A 19,038-nucleotide genomic window follows, 5' to 3' on the forward strand; every position below is an offset into this window, starting at 1 on the left:
GTTCTGCTCACATACCCGAGGCGGCCAGGACGGGAGCGCCCGCTCAGCTGATCGGCAGCCAACCAAACCCGTAGCCTCCCACGCACGCGCCGCTGGGTCGTCTTGGGCTATGTGACTCATCTTGCGCCGCGTTCGCCAAGAATGAAAGCGAGGCCGGGCCTCCTTCTCGGAGCGTTGCACGGGACCGAACGGCTTTAAGCAGTGTCGGCAATACAGCTGCATCAAAGGTTAACTAAGCGAAACCAAGGCTCAACCAGACCAAGCCAAGTTTTTGCTTTGCATATCCAAAGTTAGCTAAGCTAGGCTGTGGCCTTTTTTTTCCTTTTCCTTTGGAGTTCCGTGGGCCCGTGGTGGTTTCATTCCTGCGGGTGGCGCGTGACAACCCTTGGAGTTTTTACTCATCTCGTCTTCTTGTACAGAGTTTTTAAGCATAAATGTGCACTATCACGGAAAGCGTGAACATTTGTCAGAAATGCACGGCTGAATTGAACCTGAAAAAGTGAGCGACTGCACTTTTATCGAGAATGACGTCCGAGATCTAGAGGCTCCGCTTGTAAAGCCCCATCACGTGCACATGTGGGAAGGCTGCAGACGCACTGCTGGAATGGCAGAGGAGCAGTTGCGGCGCTTTATAAACGCGGGACAAACAGGCATGCAGCCATTGAATTCTGGAACATGTAGGGGTAAAATAACAGAACAAGAAATAGCCCATTTGCTTTTTTGTGGGTCAGCTTTCCGCACAGGGAGCGAAAAGACGAATGGAGAACTCTCCGAGAATCAACAAGCTCCGACTCGAATCGACCTCTGTGGGGATAGAATACCCACATAGAAGGTCTGAATCTATACAAAGACTGCAATGGTTCTTTTGTACTATATATATGTACGGAAAACCAGCTCATAATAGTTAATACAAAAACAAGTTTTCGGACAACTCGTAGAGAAAGCCTCTACAGACACTTTTGCATAAACTATACTCTAGCCGTAAAAGTTGTACATGAAAGGTGGCGTCGAATGAAGATAGGCAAGAAGAGAACAACGGATGTTGCCGGAGGAACTAGTTTCAACAGTAAAGAGTTACAGACCATCAGTGATGTAAACAAATTCGAAAGAAACAAGTAACGCCGCAAAATGATTGGTTTTTACACAAAAAAAGACAAATCGAGCTTGGCAGCGAAACTAATGGCATAAAAAGGAAAGCGATAAGCTGGTGCAATAGGAAACAAAAAGGGCAACTGAACAGAAGAAATGGCATCGAGAAAACACAAAGAGACCAGGAAAGCAGCTACAGGATTCGAGTTGACCATGGCAATTTTGCACAGCTGATGCGAGAAACATTGCTAGTGCAGAAACGGGCGCAGGGAGAAATGAAACAGTACACCAACAATGAATGAAACGACGCTAGAATAACAAGGGCGCAGTAAGTTTTGGAACAATGTTAAGCCTCAGGCTTGAAGAACGATATTCATCAAAAATTCCCAGCGGAGGATGAATGGAAATATTCTTAAAATGAGTAGCTATTGTTGCATATTTACGAAGTTTACTGAGGTAAGGGAAGTGGTATCTCTAACTGACGCTAACTTGCTTTACTGGGAAAGAGCAGGAGAAAAGGTTATGAATCAACTGCAGTATTCCCCTGATGAAACACCCGTGCATCTGATAAACCTACCTGGATCGAGAGTTGCATGATTCATAAAGGCACTCCTTAATCTGATACGGATCATACAAGCGCCGCCAGGTTGGCGTTAGAATAGGATGATCCTATACTTTTGATCGCTAAGGCGATAAAGGCGGTGAGGATGCATGTAGACCCGTTACAGCAATATCAGTGATGTAATGAGTGTATTTCAGGAAACAAATAAAACGTTCGAACGTACATGCACGGAAATACGTTGTTCGCAGTACCCCAGGATCAAGTAGAGAAGCAGGAACTTAAAAATATGTTTCTGTTAACAGTGCATGTAAATTTTTATTGGATACATTGTACTATCATGGGCAGAATTTACATATATAAATCGGCCTTTCACGACGCACACAAAGAATAACTTCGAAACATTTCCAATGTATGGAACTTAGGTGACGAGTTTAAATCGTTGCGTCAAATGATTAAGCAGTATCTCAAGCGTAGGGGAGCACGTAAATGAGAAGGGCAGAACTGGGCACAATTGGTTAGCACCTGGAGAGGTTTGAAGAAGGGATGTTCTTTCATCCCAGTACAATCCATGCCCCCCATGGCAGATTAGAGAAACTCAGTTAGGGTACAACCTTAAAAAGTGGTAGAACAAAATAAGTACGAGAATACTATACAAATCCGATGTTATTCTTGAAGCTGATAACACAAAAAATGGGCAAATTCTAACAAATATTAGTGGACCGTAAGCCCCAAGCCTTCATCTTAAGTTAAACGCTGAAATGTCTTAAATATTTATTTCTAATCACAGCAGGATTGACACAGTGTTCATAAAGCACGACGGAAAACCCGCGATCAAGGTATAGAAAGTTTTGCCAGTCTGGGGCATGAAAGAAAGAGTATTGAAAAACCCGCAAGTAACAACTTTATGGTGAGCGAAAGTGAATCGCAGCTATAATAACACAACGTGCGGGTTCGAGCTAGTTGGTAATCCATTATAAGTTTGAAGCCCCAAATATTTAGCCAAGGCCGTGTTCAAATATTTATTCAGGGTCTTGTACAATCAGATAGGGAAGGTGGTTTCGGAGTGCTTGCTTACGCTAGGTTTTTTGCGAAAGCACACGAAGCTATTGAAAGACACAACCAATAGCACACGTAGTTATTGGTTGTGTCTTTCGTACCTGTGAAAATGTGTCGTTGCGTAAAATTAAACGTGAAGCAAAGGACATATGCAGCAAGCTCAACCTCGGCGTTCTAGTCAGATAGATAGTAGCGCAAAAATGGGCCTGGGAATGTTTTTAGCACTAATATTCATAATGTCGGCACGCCTGTTCAAGTATTTGTGTCTGAGAGGCAGAGATGGCAGAAATGTGTCGCCGGTTTGCTGCAGCGCAACTTGAAATCGTTGAGTGCAGATGACCCCTTCGGTACAAGAAATCCGGAGCAGGTGGTTGACTATCTGAGAGAGAATTCAGCAGTGGGGTTTAATGCCTTCTCTGGCGATGGTAAATACAATTAGTATTCCTTGCCGCATGACCTGATGCTAACCTGTGTTGAAGATGCCATTTTTGCGTTTGGTCAAGTACCGTTTCAGAAAGAATGTGGCATTTCTGTTCAAGATTTTTTGTATTTACTCGGGGTCTACCTAAAATAAACATACGGTCAGTGGGATGGTGGGGTGTACACCCAAAAACAAGGAGTATGTATAAGCTCATGCGTTGCCTCTGTTTTGAGCAGCCTTCTCATGGCACACGTTGATAGGTTAATTGCTGACAGACTAAAGGAGGCAGCGGTTGTAAAAGACTTTGGATATAATGACGAATTTGTTGTATTAGTTGGCAGTGGCGAAGAGGCGTTTTCCCTAGATGTGGCGCGAACGTTGGTGATTTCCGAAGATTGTCTTCAGCCCCTGGAGCTTACAGACGAGGTCACTAAGCAGTGCAGTCTGAAATTTTGGATCTGAGACTTCAGTTCTCAAGAAAACACGTCTGTTGGATGTAAGACTCCCGCAGTCAGAAGCCGGTACCGCCTTACAGTTCTGCTCACACAAAACTGGTGATACCAGCCATTGCCAGCAGCTGTCTCAACAGTGCTTTCTACAAAACACGTGAGCACCTTATGGACACCAGTTCCCATTTGCAAGTGTGTCACCTTAGGTTGGCTGATTACCCCGCAAACGTGATCGTAGCGGTGGCTGACACAATTCTCTCAAAGCAAAGACGAGCTGGTATTGGGCAACGTGACCAAGACAACCAGGCGACCCACAAACCTAACAAGGTTATGATTGTTCCCTACTTGCAAGAGGGTGGCATGTTGGGCTAGTTGGTGGTTTTCAGATGCAAAGGAAGGAACAGAGCACATTCTAACAAAGGACGACAGAGTAACACACCACAAGCGCTTGTGGTGTGTTACTATGTCGTCCTTTGTTAGAATGTGCGCTGTTCCTTCCTTTGCATCTACTTGCAAGGCATTTCACGCAATCTTAATGTTGGTGGAAGAGCCCGTGTCAAAGCTGTGATGTCTGCACCAGAAAAACTGTCACGGCTATGCACTGATACGTGCCCGCTTCAAAAAGAACATAAAAAAAATTCCCCGCATTTCCCCGAGGGGAAGAATGTGAAAGTGCGAATGCAGGAGTTGAATTTGCGCGGTTCGGTAATGTTCGCGAAAGAAAGATCACACACACACACACACACAACTACAAAGAAAGAAAGATGCATTTATTCACAGACACCTATTTGTGTTGTCGTTGTACTTGATTGCTAGAGCGGATCTCAGCTTTGAAATTTCGTGTCGGTACTCCTTTAAGCGGGTGCATTAGCCCTTCTCACGCCCGATTCCTGGCCAATCCCCCACGTGGGTATGTGCCATGCACAGACACCTATTTGTGTTGTCGTTGTACTTGATTGCTAGAGCGGATCTCAGCTTTGAAATTTCGTGTCAGTACTCCTTTAAGCGGGTGCATTAGCCCTTCTCACGCCCGATTCCTGGCCAATCCCCCACGTGGGTATGTGCCATGTCAGCGGCCAGGCAGCGCGCGCCCATCTCCCCCCGTTGCCAAGGAAGACGAGGAGATTCCTGGCCAATCCCCCACGTGGGTATGTGCCATGTCAGCGGCCAGGCAGCGCGCGCCCATCTCCCCCAGTTGCCAAGGAAGACGAGGAGCGCGCGCACCCGCTGCTGTTGCTATGCGGACGGCGGCGGACGCTTCAGGCTCGCTTAAGAAGTGCATTCGCACTTAAAAGTGTGGGGTTGATCACCAAAACCAGTACGTTGACTACTCTGCGGGAATCGTGTATAAGCTCCCATTGTCGTGTCATAGGGCTTACATTGGGCAAATGGGGCGGCGCCTTAATCAACGCCTCCGTGAATATGCCAATCGAGTGGGAAAAGGCACACATGGGAACTTACCTAGTCATTGCCACAATTGCAAGTGTTCGCCTCCGTTTAACGAATGTACGGTTGAGTTTCTTGACCCCGATCAGCGCTCACGGGAGATTGTCGAAACAGCTGAGATGCATTGTAGGGCGAAGATTGCATTAGAATGACCTCCGTATCTTTGACAGCGATAGAGTTGGCCTTACTGGGTGCCCGCATGACATAGGGAATGAGGGACATATGCGAGCCTCTACAGTGCGCTCATACGCTGTTTTATTACACTGCGCACACACGCTGTTTTAGTTTTCTTGTAGTTACTCCTGAATTTATATATGTCGTTGTCAAAATAAAATTGCACTTGGAAGTTAGGGCATTTCTCTGTCTTTTTTGAGCCCCGTTTAAATACTTGGCGCTTCAAACTTGTATTTATAATAACACATACAGTGGGTGAGGACCATAATAAGGACGAAGTAATACGAGAAATTGTGAAACCCGTAATGCCATCGGAGTTTACGTTTGCGAGTTTTGAGCCCACATTTAAGCGCAGAAGTAAACGAACCAATGGTTGGCCGTTCCGGCTTAGGTCGCGTCGTAAATCAACAGAAGATTCATTGTATCTTGATATGGGCTAAGAGTGGTCTAAAGCTTAATAGGTTTAAAAACAGGTTTAGTTATATTCACTTAGGTGGAGAAAAATGTCTTGAAGCACCTCTCCATTAAAAGCATGGACATGCAGAGGTCACGATAGAATGGAAGTATAACGGTGACACATCTGAAGAACATAGATGAAACAAAAGGCAATCAAAATATGGGAAAAGGCGGAAATTTAGACAAAGCGCCAAAAAAATGTAAAGAAATAATCAATTTCAAGGCATTATTTGTTAAGGGCAGAGAAATCAGATATCAGAAAAAAATTATTTATGATAGCTGTAAGGGCAATACCTTAATTTTAGATGCGACGCATCTCTTGCTTTCGGGTATGTCCCTCTGTTGTCGCGGCGTTGTCCGCATGCTCACTGCACATGCGCAACTCTCCTCCGTTCTTCTCTCCGACAGCTGTGCGCAACACTCACTCCGTCTCATTATCATAAGAACGGTTGCGCGTGTGTGCTTCGCTGCTCTGGGTGCGCGCATGTGTGCGCAGTTTCACTCCGTCTCATTATCATAACAACAGCTGCGCGTGTGCGCTTCGCTGCTCTGGGTGCGCGCATGCCACGGAACAAAACACGTTTGGTTATAATTTGCGATTGAGCATACTTCCTCGTCAATTAGAATTAATGAACACACGTGTATTGAAAGAAAAAAAATAGAGAGGGAGAGAAGTCCCTTTGACATGACCGGAGGCCTCGGTCAAGAGTCGGAAAAGGGATAGGAAGGAGTGGGGAGTAGAGGGCAAGAAAGGTGCCTAAAAGCAGTACTCAATGCCGGCTTCTCTGATGAAAATCAGCAGAGTGTTCAGCAGGTGATTTCTGTGATGTGGGGCTCCAAGTGGGTTAACCCAAAGTTCGTAGTCTGCCGGTCGTAGCGGGCCAAGTGTCTTTAGGCAGCATTCTCTAGGAACACTGAGTGCCGAATATTCCCACAGGAGGTGTCGAGCACTGCACAGGGCCCCGGTACCACATTTCTGGCAGTTCGGAGAGCTGTACGGGTTTCCACACCCGAAGAAATAGTGAGCCGTACTAGGCGTAAGGGCCGTGCCCGTTCTTATACGCCTTAGCCGCACTGTTGCCCATCGGCTGTATCCGGGCGGCAACGGATTGCGGTCTTCCGGAATTTCGTTGTGAAGGACGGCCTTCCGCTCGGCCTTCGCCAAAGCAGCACGGTCTTCTGTGTCGATGTCGGCTTCCGCATCTGAATCGGCGGGTTCTAAACAGTCTTGCTCAGGGTGAATACGAAGTTGCTCCCACGCAATTCTGTGTGCCTCTTCATTGCGTACAATCCCTTCATGTCCAGCGACCCATCGGATTTGGTATTGCAGGCCACTCTGTTGGCATTCCGCAATGAATTTCTTTATTCTTCGGACAGTGCGACTGGTAGTTTTGCATGAACCAAGGGCTCGAATTGCGTCCATTGAGTCTGTGTAAATTATTATCCGTTCGGGAGGGCCGAGGGTGGTCGGATGTTTGCCTGCATGTTCAGTCAAGGCAAGCTGGATGGCCCTTAGCTCGGCTTCTCGGCTGGAAATTTTGACAAAGCGCACGTGTGCATGTTCGCTTCGGTCTTTGAGGCTGTACCAGCAGAGTGAGACGCGGGCATGTTCAACTGCGGCGTCTGTGTAGACATGCCGGGTACCATTTGCTGTGGTATCGCTGTCTCCACTGGCTAGTTCTAGAAGGTGATCTTTAACCTTCCTTTTCCTTCGTCTTGGGTTGTCGTGACCGACATTCTTGGCAGTGGCTTGTTCAGTGTCACAATAATGTCGTCCCAAGGCGGAACTGGCAGCTCGTGCGGATGTCTGCCGGGAAGACGTTTTTTGCACCAAAAAAATTCGGGTTTTTTGAGAGCGAATGGTTTTCTAGAGCCGCGAACTGGTTAAAAGCCTGCGGCGCCTTCGCTAAAATGGGAGCCTGGCTTGTGAACCTCCTTGTTGGTTGTTTAGAAGCCCGGAAAATCTTATTGTAGGGCCTTACAGTCCACTACAGCCAGTGCCCGTAAAAAAAGCCGCACTAATATGTTAGCTGCCGTTTTAGGCCACTGCATGCCGTACAGAAGTACAAAAAAACTGGCTCCAATACAAGCTGTGAAGGTGCATGGTTGGAAAGAAAAGCTGTAAAGGAACAAACAGCTGCCTATGCTACGTCGCTTGAATTCGCACACGTGGATCTAGCAACAGTGAAACCAGAGATTCTGCCAGCCGCTACCTGGAATTCGCGGAGGCGGTGTTCCGAATGCAGCAGCGCCGGCCACGACCGGACTAGAGTGGTGGATGCCGCCGCTGTAGCCCGGCTGTGCGTCGGTTGAAAGAAAACGGAGAGGAGCATCTTTCGAAGGGTGAGACAGCCGAACCTAGCCATCCTGACGTGCTATCTCAGGGCTACACCACCACGCCACGTAAGCGGAGGCACCGAAACAATTGGGCATTTGATTTTAGTGACTCCCATTTATACCGATTTATATTAGTTAGTTTGGTCAGTTTTAGAATAGCGAGAAAGCGGAGGGAAGTGTTATAACCGCTATTTATCAGAAACCGTTGCTCCTTTCTCCGTTTGTAATAGCTGTTAAAACACAACCGAATTAGTATTCACCGATATAGAAAACGTAGTACCATTTGTGGCAAGGAGTGCGCAAAAGATAGCGTTTTCTAGCGGCCACATGTCTGTATGCGGTCTCTACATTTTGTTTTCCCACCGTGCAAACCAATCCTTAACGTATCTTCGGCGAACGACCACTTAATTCCGTTGAGTCCGGGTTACCTAGGAGGTGATTGATTGATTGATTGATTGATTGATTGATTGATTGATTGATTGTAGGGTTTAACGCGCCGCCGCAACGCAAGTGATGAGGCGCGCCTTAGAAGACAGCTCCGGATTAATTTTGCCCACATGGGGGTCTTACGTGCGCCGAAATCTCATACACACGGGCGTTTTTGCTTTCCGCCTCCACCAGAAAATCGGCCGCCGTTTCCCAGGAGGTGCGGTCGAACAAATTTATCAGGCCGTGCGAAGGAAGAGCGCAATGAACGCGAAGCTGCGCCAAGACAGGCTCAAAACAACCGTCGTTAAAGCAGAGGAAAAAGCTGACGGAATGGTCCCCCCGACACGCCCGCTGGGGTGAGCAGGCTCCCGCGCGCGGGGAAAGCTGGGTAATGGCCCCCATTCACTGCGCCATCTACTCTGCGCTTCGTGAGTGAAAAGCGCCCTCTCTCTCCTCAGCCACGTTGGGAGTTTCTTGTGGCGCACGCCACAACGATACTGGTGCCTGGTAGAGGCAGAAAGCGTTGCTTTAAAAACTAGTTGAAGGAAGTTGCTTTAGTAAGCGGAACTTGGTCTCACAGAGCGGTATTCCAAGCTCTCGCACACAATCATGTGCTGCTTGGCAGTGTAGCTGTCGTTTTAAAACCGCAATTAGCATTAGAGCATGCGTGCATACAAGAATGATTCATCGGCAAATAATAAGTGCAATTACGCAACGAAAATGCAACATCAGTGTAGACAATACTGTACAAGTTCACATAGCCCACGGATATTGCACAAAAACCATTATGAAACGGTTAATCAAACTCAGGAACAAAAGCAACGTAAATACCTGCAGTGGCGTAGGAGGGAATTAGAAAAAAAGCAAGAAAGCAGATGATAATCTGCCTCACAGGAACTGCTGAGCATCATCAAATTGATTTTTACGCAGCTGGTCGTGATATCAATGTAACAATATGACTCAAGCCGCGGCGCTACAGAAAAAAACGCTGCTGACAACTCTGCACACCTGTACCAACGTCGCAGTGCTATGATGAAGGTCGTCTTCACTCGACCCTGCGAGCTTTTGAGGCCACTCAGCCCGTGCGACAGCAGGTAACCACTGCAATAGAAAAAAATAAAAAATCAGAGAAAGGACACAAAAAAATAACTAGGGCTAAATTTTCAAAATATTTCTAAAAATAAAAGATATATACAGTGCCTATATACCATATGTGCTGATACGTAGACCCACCACCAGTTCTAACATCAGGAATTGAAATGTACAAGCGTGAAATGTTGATCCCTTAGATCACAAAATGTCCAAACTTGTTATTTTATAGCTAAGAATATGACTTCTTCGAGCCCGTTCGTAACAGCGGCGGTAAGGCGCAGGGCTACGAGCCATTTTGAAGAGGACACAAGTGCTCTCCCCCTAGTACTGCCAACTGCAGGTTTGTTGAGAAAACAGCAATTTTGTAAATAACCAAGCCTGCGGGCAGGTTTCGACATAATTTAATTTGTGTTGTAAATTGTCGAATTACAACCATGGTTTGTACAAAGGTGGTTCCCCTGAACACCACGCACATCTTCATGAAGCGCAGTTGCTTTAAATACCACCCAGCTGACATTGGTGGCAAAACACGAGCCTTCATCCACACTATTCAATCTCAAGGACCATTGCACAACTCTGCAGACGGCTTCAGATACCCTCCATCTTCCCTGTTTAACTTTGTTCCTGAGCGATTTACGTCGGTGAAAGTAAAGCATCCATAGTTAACCATGCCCGACACATAACAAAGATGACTAAACATAGAACCCATAAACACACCACATGGCCATCACATAGTGTCTTGTAGGCGGTTCGCTCACAGGTCCTCACAGGCAGTAACCGCCTTTTTCCTCCCTTATCCTGTACGTACGTCTCTTCGGAACTTCGGCTAAAGCAACGCACCTGAACGTGTTACCTCATTTATTGTTCTCCTTAGAACTTTGAATATTGCCCAGTACAGCCTAAAGTACCGACCCGCTCGTTCAAACAAACCGGTAGGTGCTCAACCATCGTTTCAGTTATTTATATCAGGACACGACACAGTCAGTAATTCGTCTGGATCTTCAGGTAATGGATATGCACCGAGTTATCGCCCTCGGCCACCCTTGACCTGCCGCCTCTTTGAGTGATTGCGAGTAATAATGCTCGCAATTTTGTGCCGGAACGATATTCAACCATTTCGCCGTGACTACCAATCAGGATTAAACACACAAGAGCACTGCTCCCGTCAAGCCGCGCATGAATGACTTTTCGTCTGCGCTCCTGCCATTTGTACTTATGAATGTAACATGAAGTTTGATCAATTGATTTATTCACATTTTGTGCCCGTCAGTCCTCTCCTGGCTTGCTAACTGGCCGTCAGATCAAATCATTCACTCAAGCCGTTCCGTATGGTGGCTGGATTGAAAAAAATGCAGCCGACACAGCGTAACCTGTGGCACCAAAATAAGGGGGAATGTTTTTATCCTTTTTCTAACATGAACGCTACATTAGAGCTCAACAAATGAAGGACACTTCGCACAACCATTTGGCAACGGCGTCTTTCTCGGATCGGCTCTGTTTTTGCAGCTTCGGCTGCTTCGCACACATTGAGTCACATGTTCAAGATTCGTCACACAAGTCGCATGTTGACGACTAGATTCGAAGCGCAAGTGGATAAGCTGAGAAAGGTGTACTTTCTGGTGATCCTAATGGTATCAACGTCCAAACATTTGCTTGGTCAGTCGGAGCCCTCTGGCGAACGCTCCCCTTGCAGAAAAGATCAGGGAAGTAAAAGGAAGGTAGCGTTGCTACTTTACTTAAACAACGTATCACATCGCCTGGAAAAGCTTGACTGATGCTGTGGCGTTGGTATTTTCTGTACACTACAAAACTAGTTAGGGAGGGTTTCTTGAAGATAAGTGGTGGTGAAGAAACGATGAAGAATGTGTCGTGAAGCACGAATACCCGTTAGTATAAGGCAGAGTTGGGCAAGTTGAAGATAATTCATGATTTAAATTATAACTGCACAACCAGACGGGAACAAGAAGGGCACAAACGAGCGCAGTTTCACAATAAATATGATATTGCAAAAACAGCAAATATAGGTGATGACAAGGACCTTCACGCAATACTCCACGTAAGGCAGCACGCAGTGAAATCTTTATAAGAAAAGGCCGTAACGGGGACGTTCATGTCTAAAAATTTCGGATTCCATGGCGCGGTTTTTTTTTTCAGCTGCATGCACTGCTTAGATAGTAGCACTCCTTACAGGTAAGAACGAGCGACAGCTCGCTCACGCATGAGCCGCCTAGCGTCGTAATATGGAAAGCTTCTATTAATTCCCTGTTTAACTCCCTCCTGTCTCTTGCTAAAACAACGGGATCCGCACACGCTGGTTCAAACGTACAGCCGCCCAAATCTTCAAATAGCGTCCGCGAACGGTGACTTATGTGAGCGTCAGCGCCATATGACGGAGACAAGTCGCAAACGGGTTGAGGCTACTCGCATGCTGAGAAAGCCCGCTCACATGGATCCATCGTCTGCTAGGCTGTTCCATCCTGAGAACGTCACCCTATATGAAAGCACTTCAAAGGCACTTGAAGCATGAGTGAGATAATGATTTTGCTTGTATTTTCTGTTCCGATGATTAATGTTGCAGAAGGGAATGGAGGAAATGATATTTAAAGATCGTCAAACACGCCCAGTCTTGCGATAAGCTGAAAAACATGTATTCGTTTGCTACTTCGGACGTGAAGGCTTTTTTTACCAGTAGAAAGGGCAGCTATCAACCCTATGCACTGAAACGGTGATCCTCAGAACATAAGAAACAAGCAAAACCATTCGCTCACTTATACTTCCCTTTAGTTTGCAGTGCGCTCATATGTGTAAGTTCTTAGTAAGAAACAGCCTAGCTGACAATGGGTCCAGCTGAGCACACATTCTGAGCGTGCGATTAGCCGCAGTCTGTTTTCGACTTGGCTTTGTCGCTCACGCTCAGAAACGTCACCGCTCGCAGGCGCTAGTTAAAGATTTGAGCGACTGTACCTTCACAGAATTCACGGCAGTGTTCGACAACTACGACGGCGAGTCACTACCGAGGTACAGCTCGTATTCCTGGAGTCTCTTGTTTACACAGCGCCCGCTTAGTCCTACATACTTCTTCCGACACGAAAGCGGCAACATATAAGCAACTGATGCTTTACATGGTAAGTAGAGCGAGCCGTGTTTTAATACATATCTGTATGGGTCATCAGCCTCGTTGCATACTGTTATGGACCGGACCTGGCAACACATCTTATATAGCTTATTTTCTGCCGTGAAAACCATCCTTATTCTATGGCCGGCCCCAGCGTTTTTTATACCATGCGACAGTTTTTGCACGTACGGTATAAGCGCAATGTTTTTCATTTTGTCGCCAGACTCATCACGTGACCGCAGTTTTTCTGTCTTTTCCTCGGGGACCAGATTTGTGCACACGGCTTCAATTGCATTTTTTTTATATTCAGACGCCATTAATTTGTCGACCTGGTGGTTAAACCTCTCCTGGATGCCGTGGGTGCAAGACTTGAAACACAGCGAACGCATCACATAGAAGGCTATGCCATTTTTAGTAATCTTAGATTGCGCCGAGGGGAAGCCAAGTAACGCCCTTGCTGCCCTGGGATGATAATGCCAACAGACGTGTCCATCCCCCAACGTCAGCTTAACGTCGAGAATATGCAATTCATTGTTATTCATTGCAGTCGACTCCCGTTAATATGAAGTCCACGGGGACCGAGAAACACTTCGAATTAACCAAACTTCCAAAAAGCAAAAACTAGAATAGCAGCTTCGTTATTAGTCCGCTACACATCTCCCCTGACTTGGTTCAGAATCTTGACCTTCGTCGACACGTCGAGCGTGCGGCACGTTTCCACGATAGCCGACACTTAGAGCTAAAATTGAAGCCTCTCCACCACACACATGGCTCATACGGCGCTGTGCTCAACAAAAGAGAGAAATGCGCACACTGGTGCGAGTCTCAACTTACCTGCCGCTTTCTCAACTATGCGCTGCCTCAGTTGCGATGTTCTGTACATGAGTACAGAACATGGCGATATTTTCACGCGTGAAATTCTTAAATTTCATCGACAAATTATGGTCACCACAACGCTATTTATTGGGATACGTTTCAAATAAGGTATATAGTGGGTTTTAGGTAATACTTATCAAGGAATGTCTTTCATTTAACTGCACGTAAGATTGCAGGACAAGCAAACCACTTCTAATTAACCGGAAATTTCAGTTACGTGACTTCGAATTATCCAGAGTCGACTGTAGTCCAATGGTAAACCTTAGCCTTAGGCCGTGTTCCCGGAACAATTTCAACACATCTTCCACTCTGCCCTCACGGCCACTTCCGTCTAGGATTCCCAGGTAGTTGTCTACATACCCATAGACTCTTCCTGCCACCATTTCCGCTATACAGAAAGCTACGTGACCGATAGGAAGGGGTGGGTGGCAGCGTCTGTATGTATGTAGACGGTTACCTGGTGCTTCTAGACAGACGGGGCTATAAGGGCAGAGTCGAGGATGGGTTGAAGGTTTTCTGAGAAAACGGGCTAGGAACATGTTCCGTGTTCTATTAGTTCAGCGTTCAACTAATGAGTAACACGGAATTTCATTTTCTGGACGTCGTGCTCGCGTTTGGGGTGGACAGGTCATTATCTTCCCAGGGCAGCGAAGGCGCTACTTCGCTTCGCCTCGTGACACTCTGACATAACTAAAAATAGCATAGCCTTCTCTGTGATCCGTTTGTCGTTGTTCCAGTCTTGCACCCACGGCGTCCAGAAGAGCTATAACCACCATGACTATAGGTTAACGGCGTCCGGTAGTCCGAAACCCACAATTGAAGCCGCGCGCACAAAACTGGTAAAGACTGGGAAGCTGCGGTCACGTGATGAGTCTTGCGACAAAAAGAAAAACATTGCGGTTATACCGTACATGCACAAACTGTTGCATGATCTAAAGAACGGTGGAGCCGGACACGGAATCAGGACGGTTTTCAAGGCCCCAAATATGCTATGTGAGATGTGGGGCCAGGTCCGGTCTATAATAGAGGGCAATGATGCTGATGATCGCTACACATACGTGGTAAAGCACGGCTTGCTCTACGTACCATGTGAAGCAGCAGTTGCTTATATGTTGCCTCGTATGTGTGCGAAGAAGTATGTAGAACACAGTGCTTGCTGTGTGAACAAGAGGCTCCGGGAACACGAGCTGTTCTCTGTTAGTGACTCGCCGTTGCAGTTGTCGAAACACAGCCGTGGATGCCGTGAAAGTACTCGCGAACCAGTGTTTGTGGATACCGTTATGTTTGCAATAGACCTGAGGGAGTGAAACAGGGAATAATAGAAGTGCGTGAGACACGTAAGGAGTACTCCTATTTAAGCAGAACATGCAGCTGAAAAGGAACCCCGCCATGATAACCAAAGTTTTCAGACATGAGCGTTTTCGTTCTCCCTTTTTCTTATCAGTATTTCTGTTCTTTCTACTAACTTACGTGCATTATCACGTGAAGCGCCTTGTAGGCACCTATATACGTACTGTTTTTTTTTTCAATAAAAGATTTAGTTTTGAAGTTGTGCTCGTTTGTACATTCTCTTTTCTCGTCCTGTAGCGCAGTGTTTGTATTTAGTGCTCCAACACCCGCATATTCCGCGCCAAAAAGGTGTCGTGTACAATCTTTTGTTGTCATGCCGGAAGCAGTACATGACGTAAAGCGGTCTCTACCTGACTATGAGAATGCGCAAGAATGCCTTAGAAATATCAACGTCCAATCTTATACTGCATTGCCAGACGTGCAATGCTGCCCACCATCATGTGGGGTCACGGCAGCAGAGTTTGTGCACACCTGCCGATACTAGCACGGGCTTTCGAAATCAGAAATTCAGAAGACACGGGCGTTGCGCCGCTGGAAATCGTACCGCAGTCCAACGAGAGAGTTCTTATACAAAAAGTGTAGAAGGGTCACGAGTGATGACAAAACAAAAGCGCATGCTAGAGACATGTCCTTCGCGCGTGTATTGCTTAGGAAGGATAAAAATACAAGACCGTTGATACACAGCTGATACAAATACATAGTTGATACAAAGCGCTGGTGCACTCTAGTTCATTCTGTTTCGCCATTTCAGCCATGAATACAGCACAACTAGCTTACTTTTCGGTACCAGATCATCTATTTACAGGAGCTTGCCTAAAGCCTTCTCAGAGGGTTTTCCGTCGCTTGTCGTGTGTCTCACTTTATGGCAACGTAAGTCACAAATTCGGAAATGGTTTTGGGGCTTTACCGGCGAGAATAACGAAGACATCTTGTTACACTTCATTCTTTAAAATCCAGCTTACTTTCTTTAGGTTATATCTAAGTAAACTCGCCGGAAGGACATTCCTAGTTTTTCAACGAACACATTTTGTTTGGGTTATAGCTGCGCGCCGGCATGAACGCTTCGCTCATTCGTTGCGCATCACAATAGCAAGCGTTTTCCAGAATTCTTTACGTCTATGGCGTTAGCAAACAAGGTGTTTTCGAACCACACCAGAGCTTAATTCTTAAGGTAAAGACATTTGCGGGAACGTTTTTTTGTTCCTTCCCAAACAATATCCCCACCCACTGCAACGTTTTCGAACCATTCTGTAAATCTTATGAGGTTGGCCCGTCGTACGATGGTTGCACATGGGCCTGCGGCAGAATGAGGGGTGGTGATCTTGCAACCTTGGTACTGGTGTCGGTTACGACGTCCGCGTTCACCAGTATTTCTGGCATTGGCCAAAACTACGATTTAAGACAATGCCATCAGCGGTGAGCACAACTTGGGCTCGTCTGGCAGTTCGCGGGGGATTATAGCACAGGCACCACATACCTTCACGCAGTGTCACGCAGCCGAAAATGAGACAAGCCTTTAACATCGAAGCTGTTGTTCATGATAATCATCATCATCAGCCTACTCAGGTCCACTGCAGGACGAAGGCCTTCCCCATTGACTCTCCAAGCGCTCCTGTCCTGCGCTGCTCGAGTCCACAGTTTACCGCCAAATTTCCTTATTTCATCCCACCATCGGATTAACCGACTTGCCCTGCTGCTAGACCGATCTCCTGGTATCCACTCTGTTACCCTAATTATCCACCGGTTGTCGATTTGTCTCACTACATGGCCAGCCCGCGTCCATTTATTTTTCTTTATTTGAACTATGATGTCTTCTACTCTAATTTGTTCGCTGATCCAGGTAGCACGTTTCTTGTACCTGTGTGCTATACCTAACATTATTCGCTCTATGGCCCGTTGAGCAGACCTAAGATTACTTTCTAGTTGTTTAGTAAGGCGCCAAGTTTCCGTTCCGTATGTCATAACCGGCAGTTTGCACTGATTGTACATTTTTATTTTGAATGACACAGGTATCTTCCTTTTCATTATTTGGCAGTACTTGCTGAATGTTCCCCAACTAATTCCTATTGTGCGCCGGATTTCTCTCTCGTGGCTGGGGTCAGCACTAAGCATTTGTCCGAGGTAGTTATGTTCTTTTACTTCTAGAGTTTCGTTTCACAAGCTGAAGAGGACTTTTTGGCGTGGTTATGCCTGATCACTTTATACTTAGTCATATTTATTTTTAGCCACACGACCGTGCTCTCTGATACCAGTTCCTCGGGCATTGTTTGCAGGTATTCCGCAGTGTCACTCAGTAAGGCTGTGTCATCCGCAAACCTCAAATGGCTCGAGTAATCCCCGTTTACCCTTAACCCTATGTTTTCCCAGTAAAGCTTTCGAAATACCCCCTCCAGAAATGCTGTGAATAGTTTTGGCGGGACGGTATCTCCCCGTCTCAGTCCTTTTCGGATCGGAAATTTATGGCTTTGCTTGTGGAGGTTATCCTGCCCGTGCATTCCTTATATATGTCTTCTAGTAGTATTACTTAGGTCTTTTTACCGCTTTTATCAGGGTTGCGGTGAGTACGAAATCAAACGCTTTCCCATAGCCTATAAAAGCCATGTAAAAGGGTTTTGTGTATTCTGCGAATTTTTCGATCTGTTGATTGACAACATGGATGTAACCCATGGTTGGGTACCCTTTGCTAAACCCAGCCTGCTATCTGTGTCGTTTGAAATCCAGGCTGTGACCTATGCGGCTAACTATAACTTTGGCGAGCAGCCTGTGAATAACTGAGAGTGATGGGTCTGTAATTTTTGAGGTCTTGGGATCTCCCTTTTTACGAATCATAATAGTAAGGGTGTTTTTGCAGCCTATGGGCACTTTCTCAGTCTTCAAGCATTCCGAAAATAGTAAAGTAAGCCTGTCCGGAACAATATCGCCTCCCTCCTTCAAAAGACCCACGGTGATGCCGTCGTTACCTGCAGATATTCCTCTTTTCATGTCTGTGAGAGCCTTTCTTACATCGTGTTTAGTTCTTAGTGCGACATCGCAAGTTGAGCTTGTACTATCCGTAGTTTCCCCTAGTCTAACGTCGCTGGCATACAGCCCGGTGTGGAATCGTTCTGAAACCTTTATTATTTCGTCCCAGTTGTGCGTAATGTTACCCTGCTTATATCTGAGTGCGTACATCCTGTATAGGCCGACCGCTAGCTTTCTCTCAGTTGCTTTCAAGCTTCCCCTATTGGCAGCGTTTCCTCTGTCAATACCATGTTACATGCAAGAATGTCGTTCGTTTTACATCTGTTAATGACTTTGGACAGCTCGACTAATTCAATCTATGTGCCCTACTTGACTCTTTCATGTTCTTGCGTTTGTCAATTTTTTCCTCCGTTTGCTTACTTTTCCAGTTTGCTGCCTACATGTTGCTTCTCCCACAGCTGCTAATGGGAACCTTTTCCAACTAGATGAGCACGTTTTTCCATGTTACCACACGTGAAATTTTGTTGCAACTTTCTACAGGGAGAAATAAAAATGCGGAAATTAGTCAATATTTCGTTGCCTCCAACAAAATCTTTTTTGGGAATCGTGTGCATACCTCATAAAAAAGAAGGTGTCAACGGAGAGGAAACCAGCCGTCGTGAGTGTCGAGTCAAAGCGATCCCCATAGGTCGGGTTATGCATGGCCCCGCCTGCAATGTAAGGCGGGCGGCGCTGAGGTGCTGCCGTCCAAGCACTGAGATTGGTGGCATTTCGGCACTTCTACACCACCCCAATGACACACCACTTATATGTGCTCAAGTTCCCAGTAAAGGCGGCTCATGCAATCAGTGAAAACATTTCTGGCGTAATATTTAGCTTCTCCAGCATGTAAAGCCCGAATAGACTTCAAGAACTCAGGTTTTCAATTCTCTTAGCGTGCGATAAATAAGCCCGTTGTTCATAAAATTTGCGACTTCGGAACTTGCACGGAACTATTTTTTTGTTGTGCTACCAAAATATTTGCGTTATTGCCGGATGTAGTTTTTGCTGCCATAATAACATCATCACGTGGCCTTTTCGTTTTATAATTCCCCCAGCTGGCCACATAAAGTCACGCCAGCCTCCTGTGGAATTGTATATGCGAAATAGACAGCAGCCTGGTGCACAATTTTGGACGGCAGCTGCTCACTATTCGATGTCCCATCCCAGCAAGACTTGAAGGGGC

The 19,038-nt window shown here is 46.3% G+C and overlaps 1 protein-coding gene across 1 annotated transcript in view; it reads right to left on the reverse strand.

Annotated features, from left to right (window-relative positions):
* The window catches only part of LOC144136988 (O-acyltransferase like protein-like), a 150,846-nt gene that overhangs the window by 47,048 nt on the left and 84,760 nt on the right, over positions 1 to 19,038 (reverse strand). Inside the window, exons 7-8 of the mRNA XM_077669438.1 lie at positions 18,430 to 18,523; positions 9,428 to 9,520 (exon numbers count right to left, since the gene is read on the reverse strand). Coding sequence (XP_077525564.1) covers positions 9,428 to 9,520; positions 18,430 to 18,523 — 187 coding nt within the window. The remainder of the gene's footprint in view (positions 1 to 9,427; positions 9,521 to 18,429; positions 18,524 to 19,038) is intronic.

The sequence above is a fragment of the Haemaphysalis longicornis genome, unplaced genomic scaffold (genome assembly GCF_048455015.1).
Source record: "Haemaphysalis longicornis isolate Haplotype H1 unplaced genomic scaffold, Haemaphysalis longicornis Haplotype H1 scaffold_1, whole genome shotgun sequence".
In the NCBI taxonomy this organism is placed as follows: Eukaryota; Metazoa; Arthropoda; class Arachnida; order Ixodida; family Ixodidae; genus Haemaphysalis; species Haemaphysalis longicornis.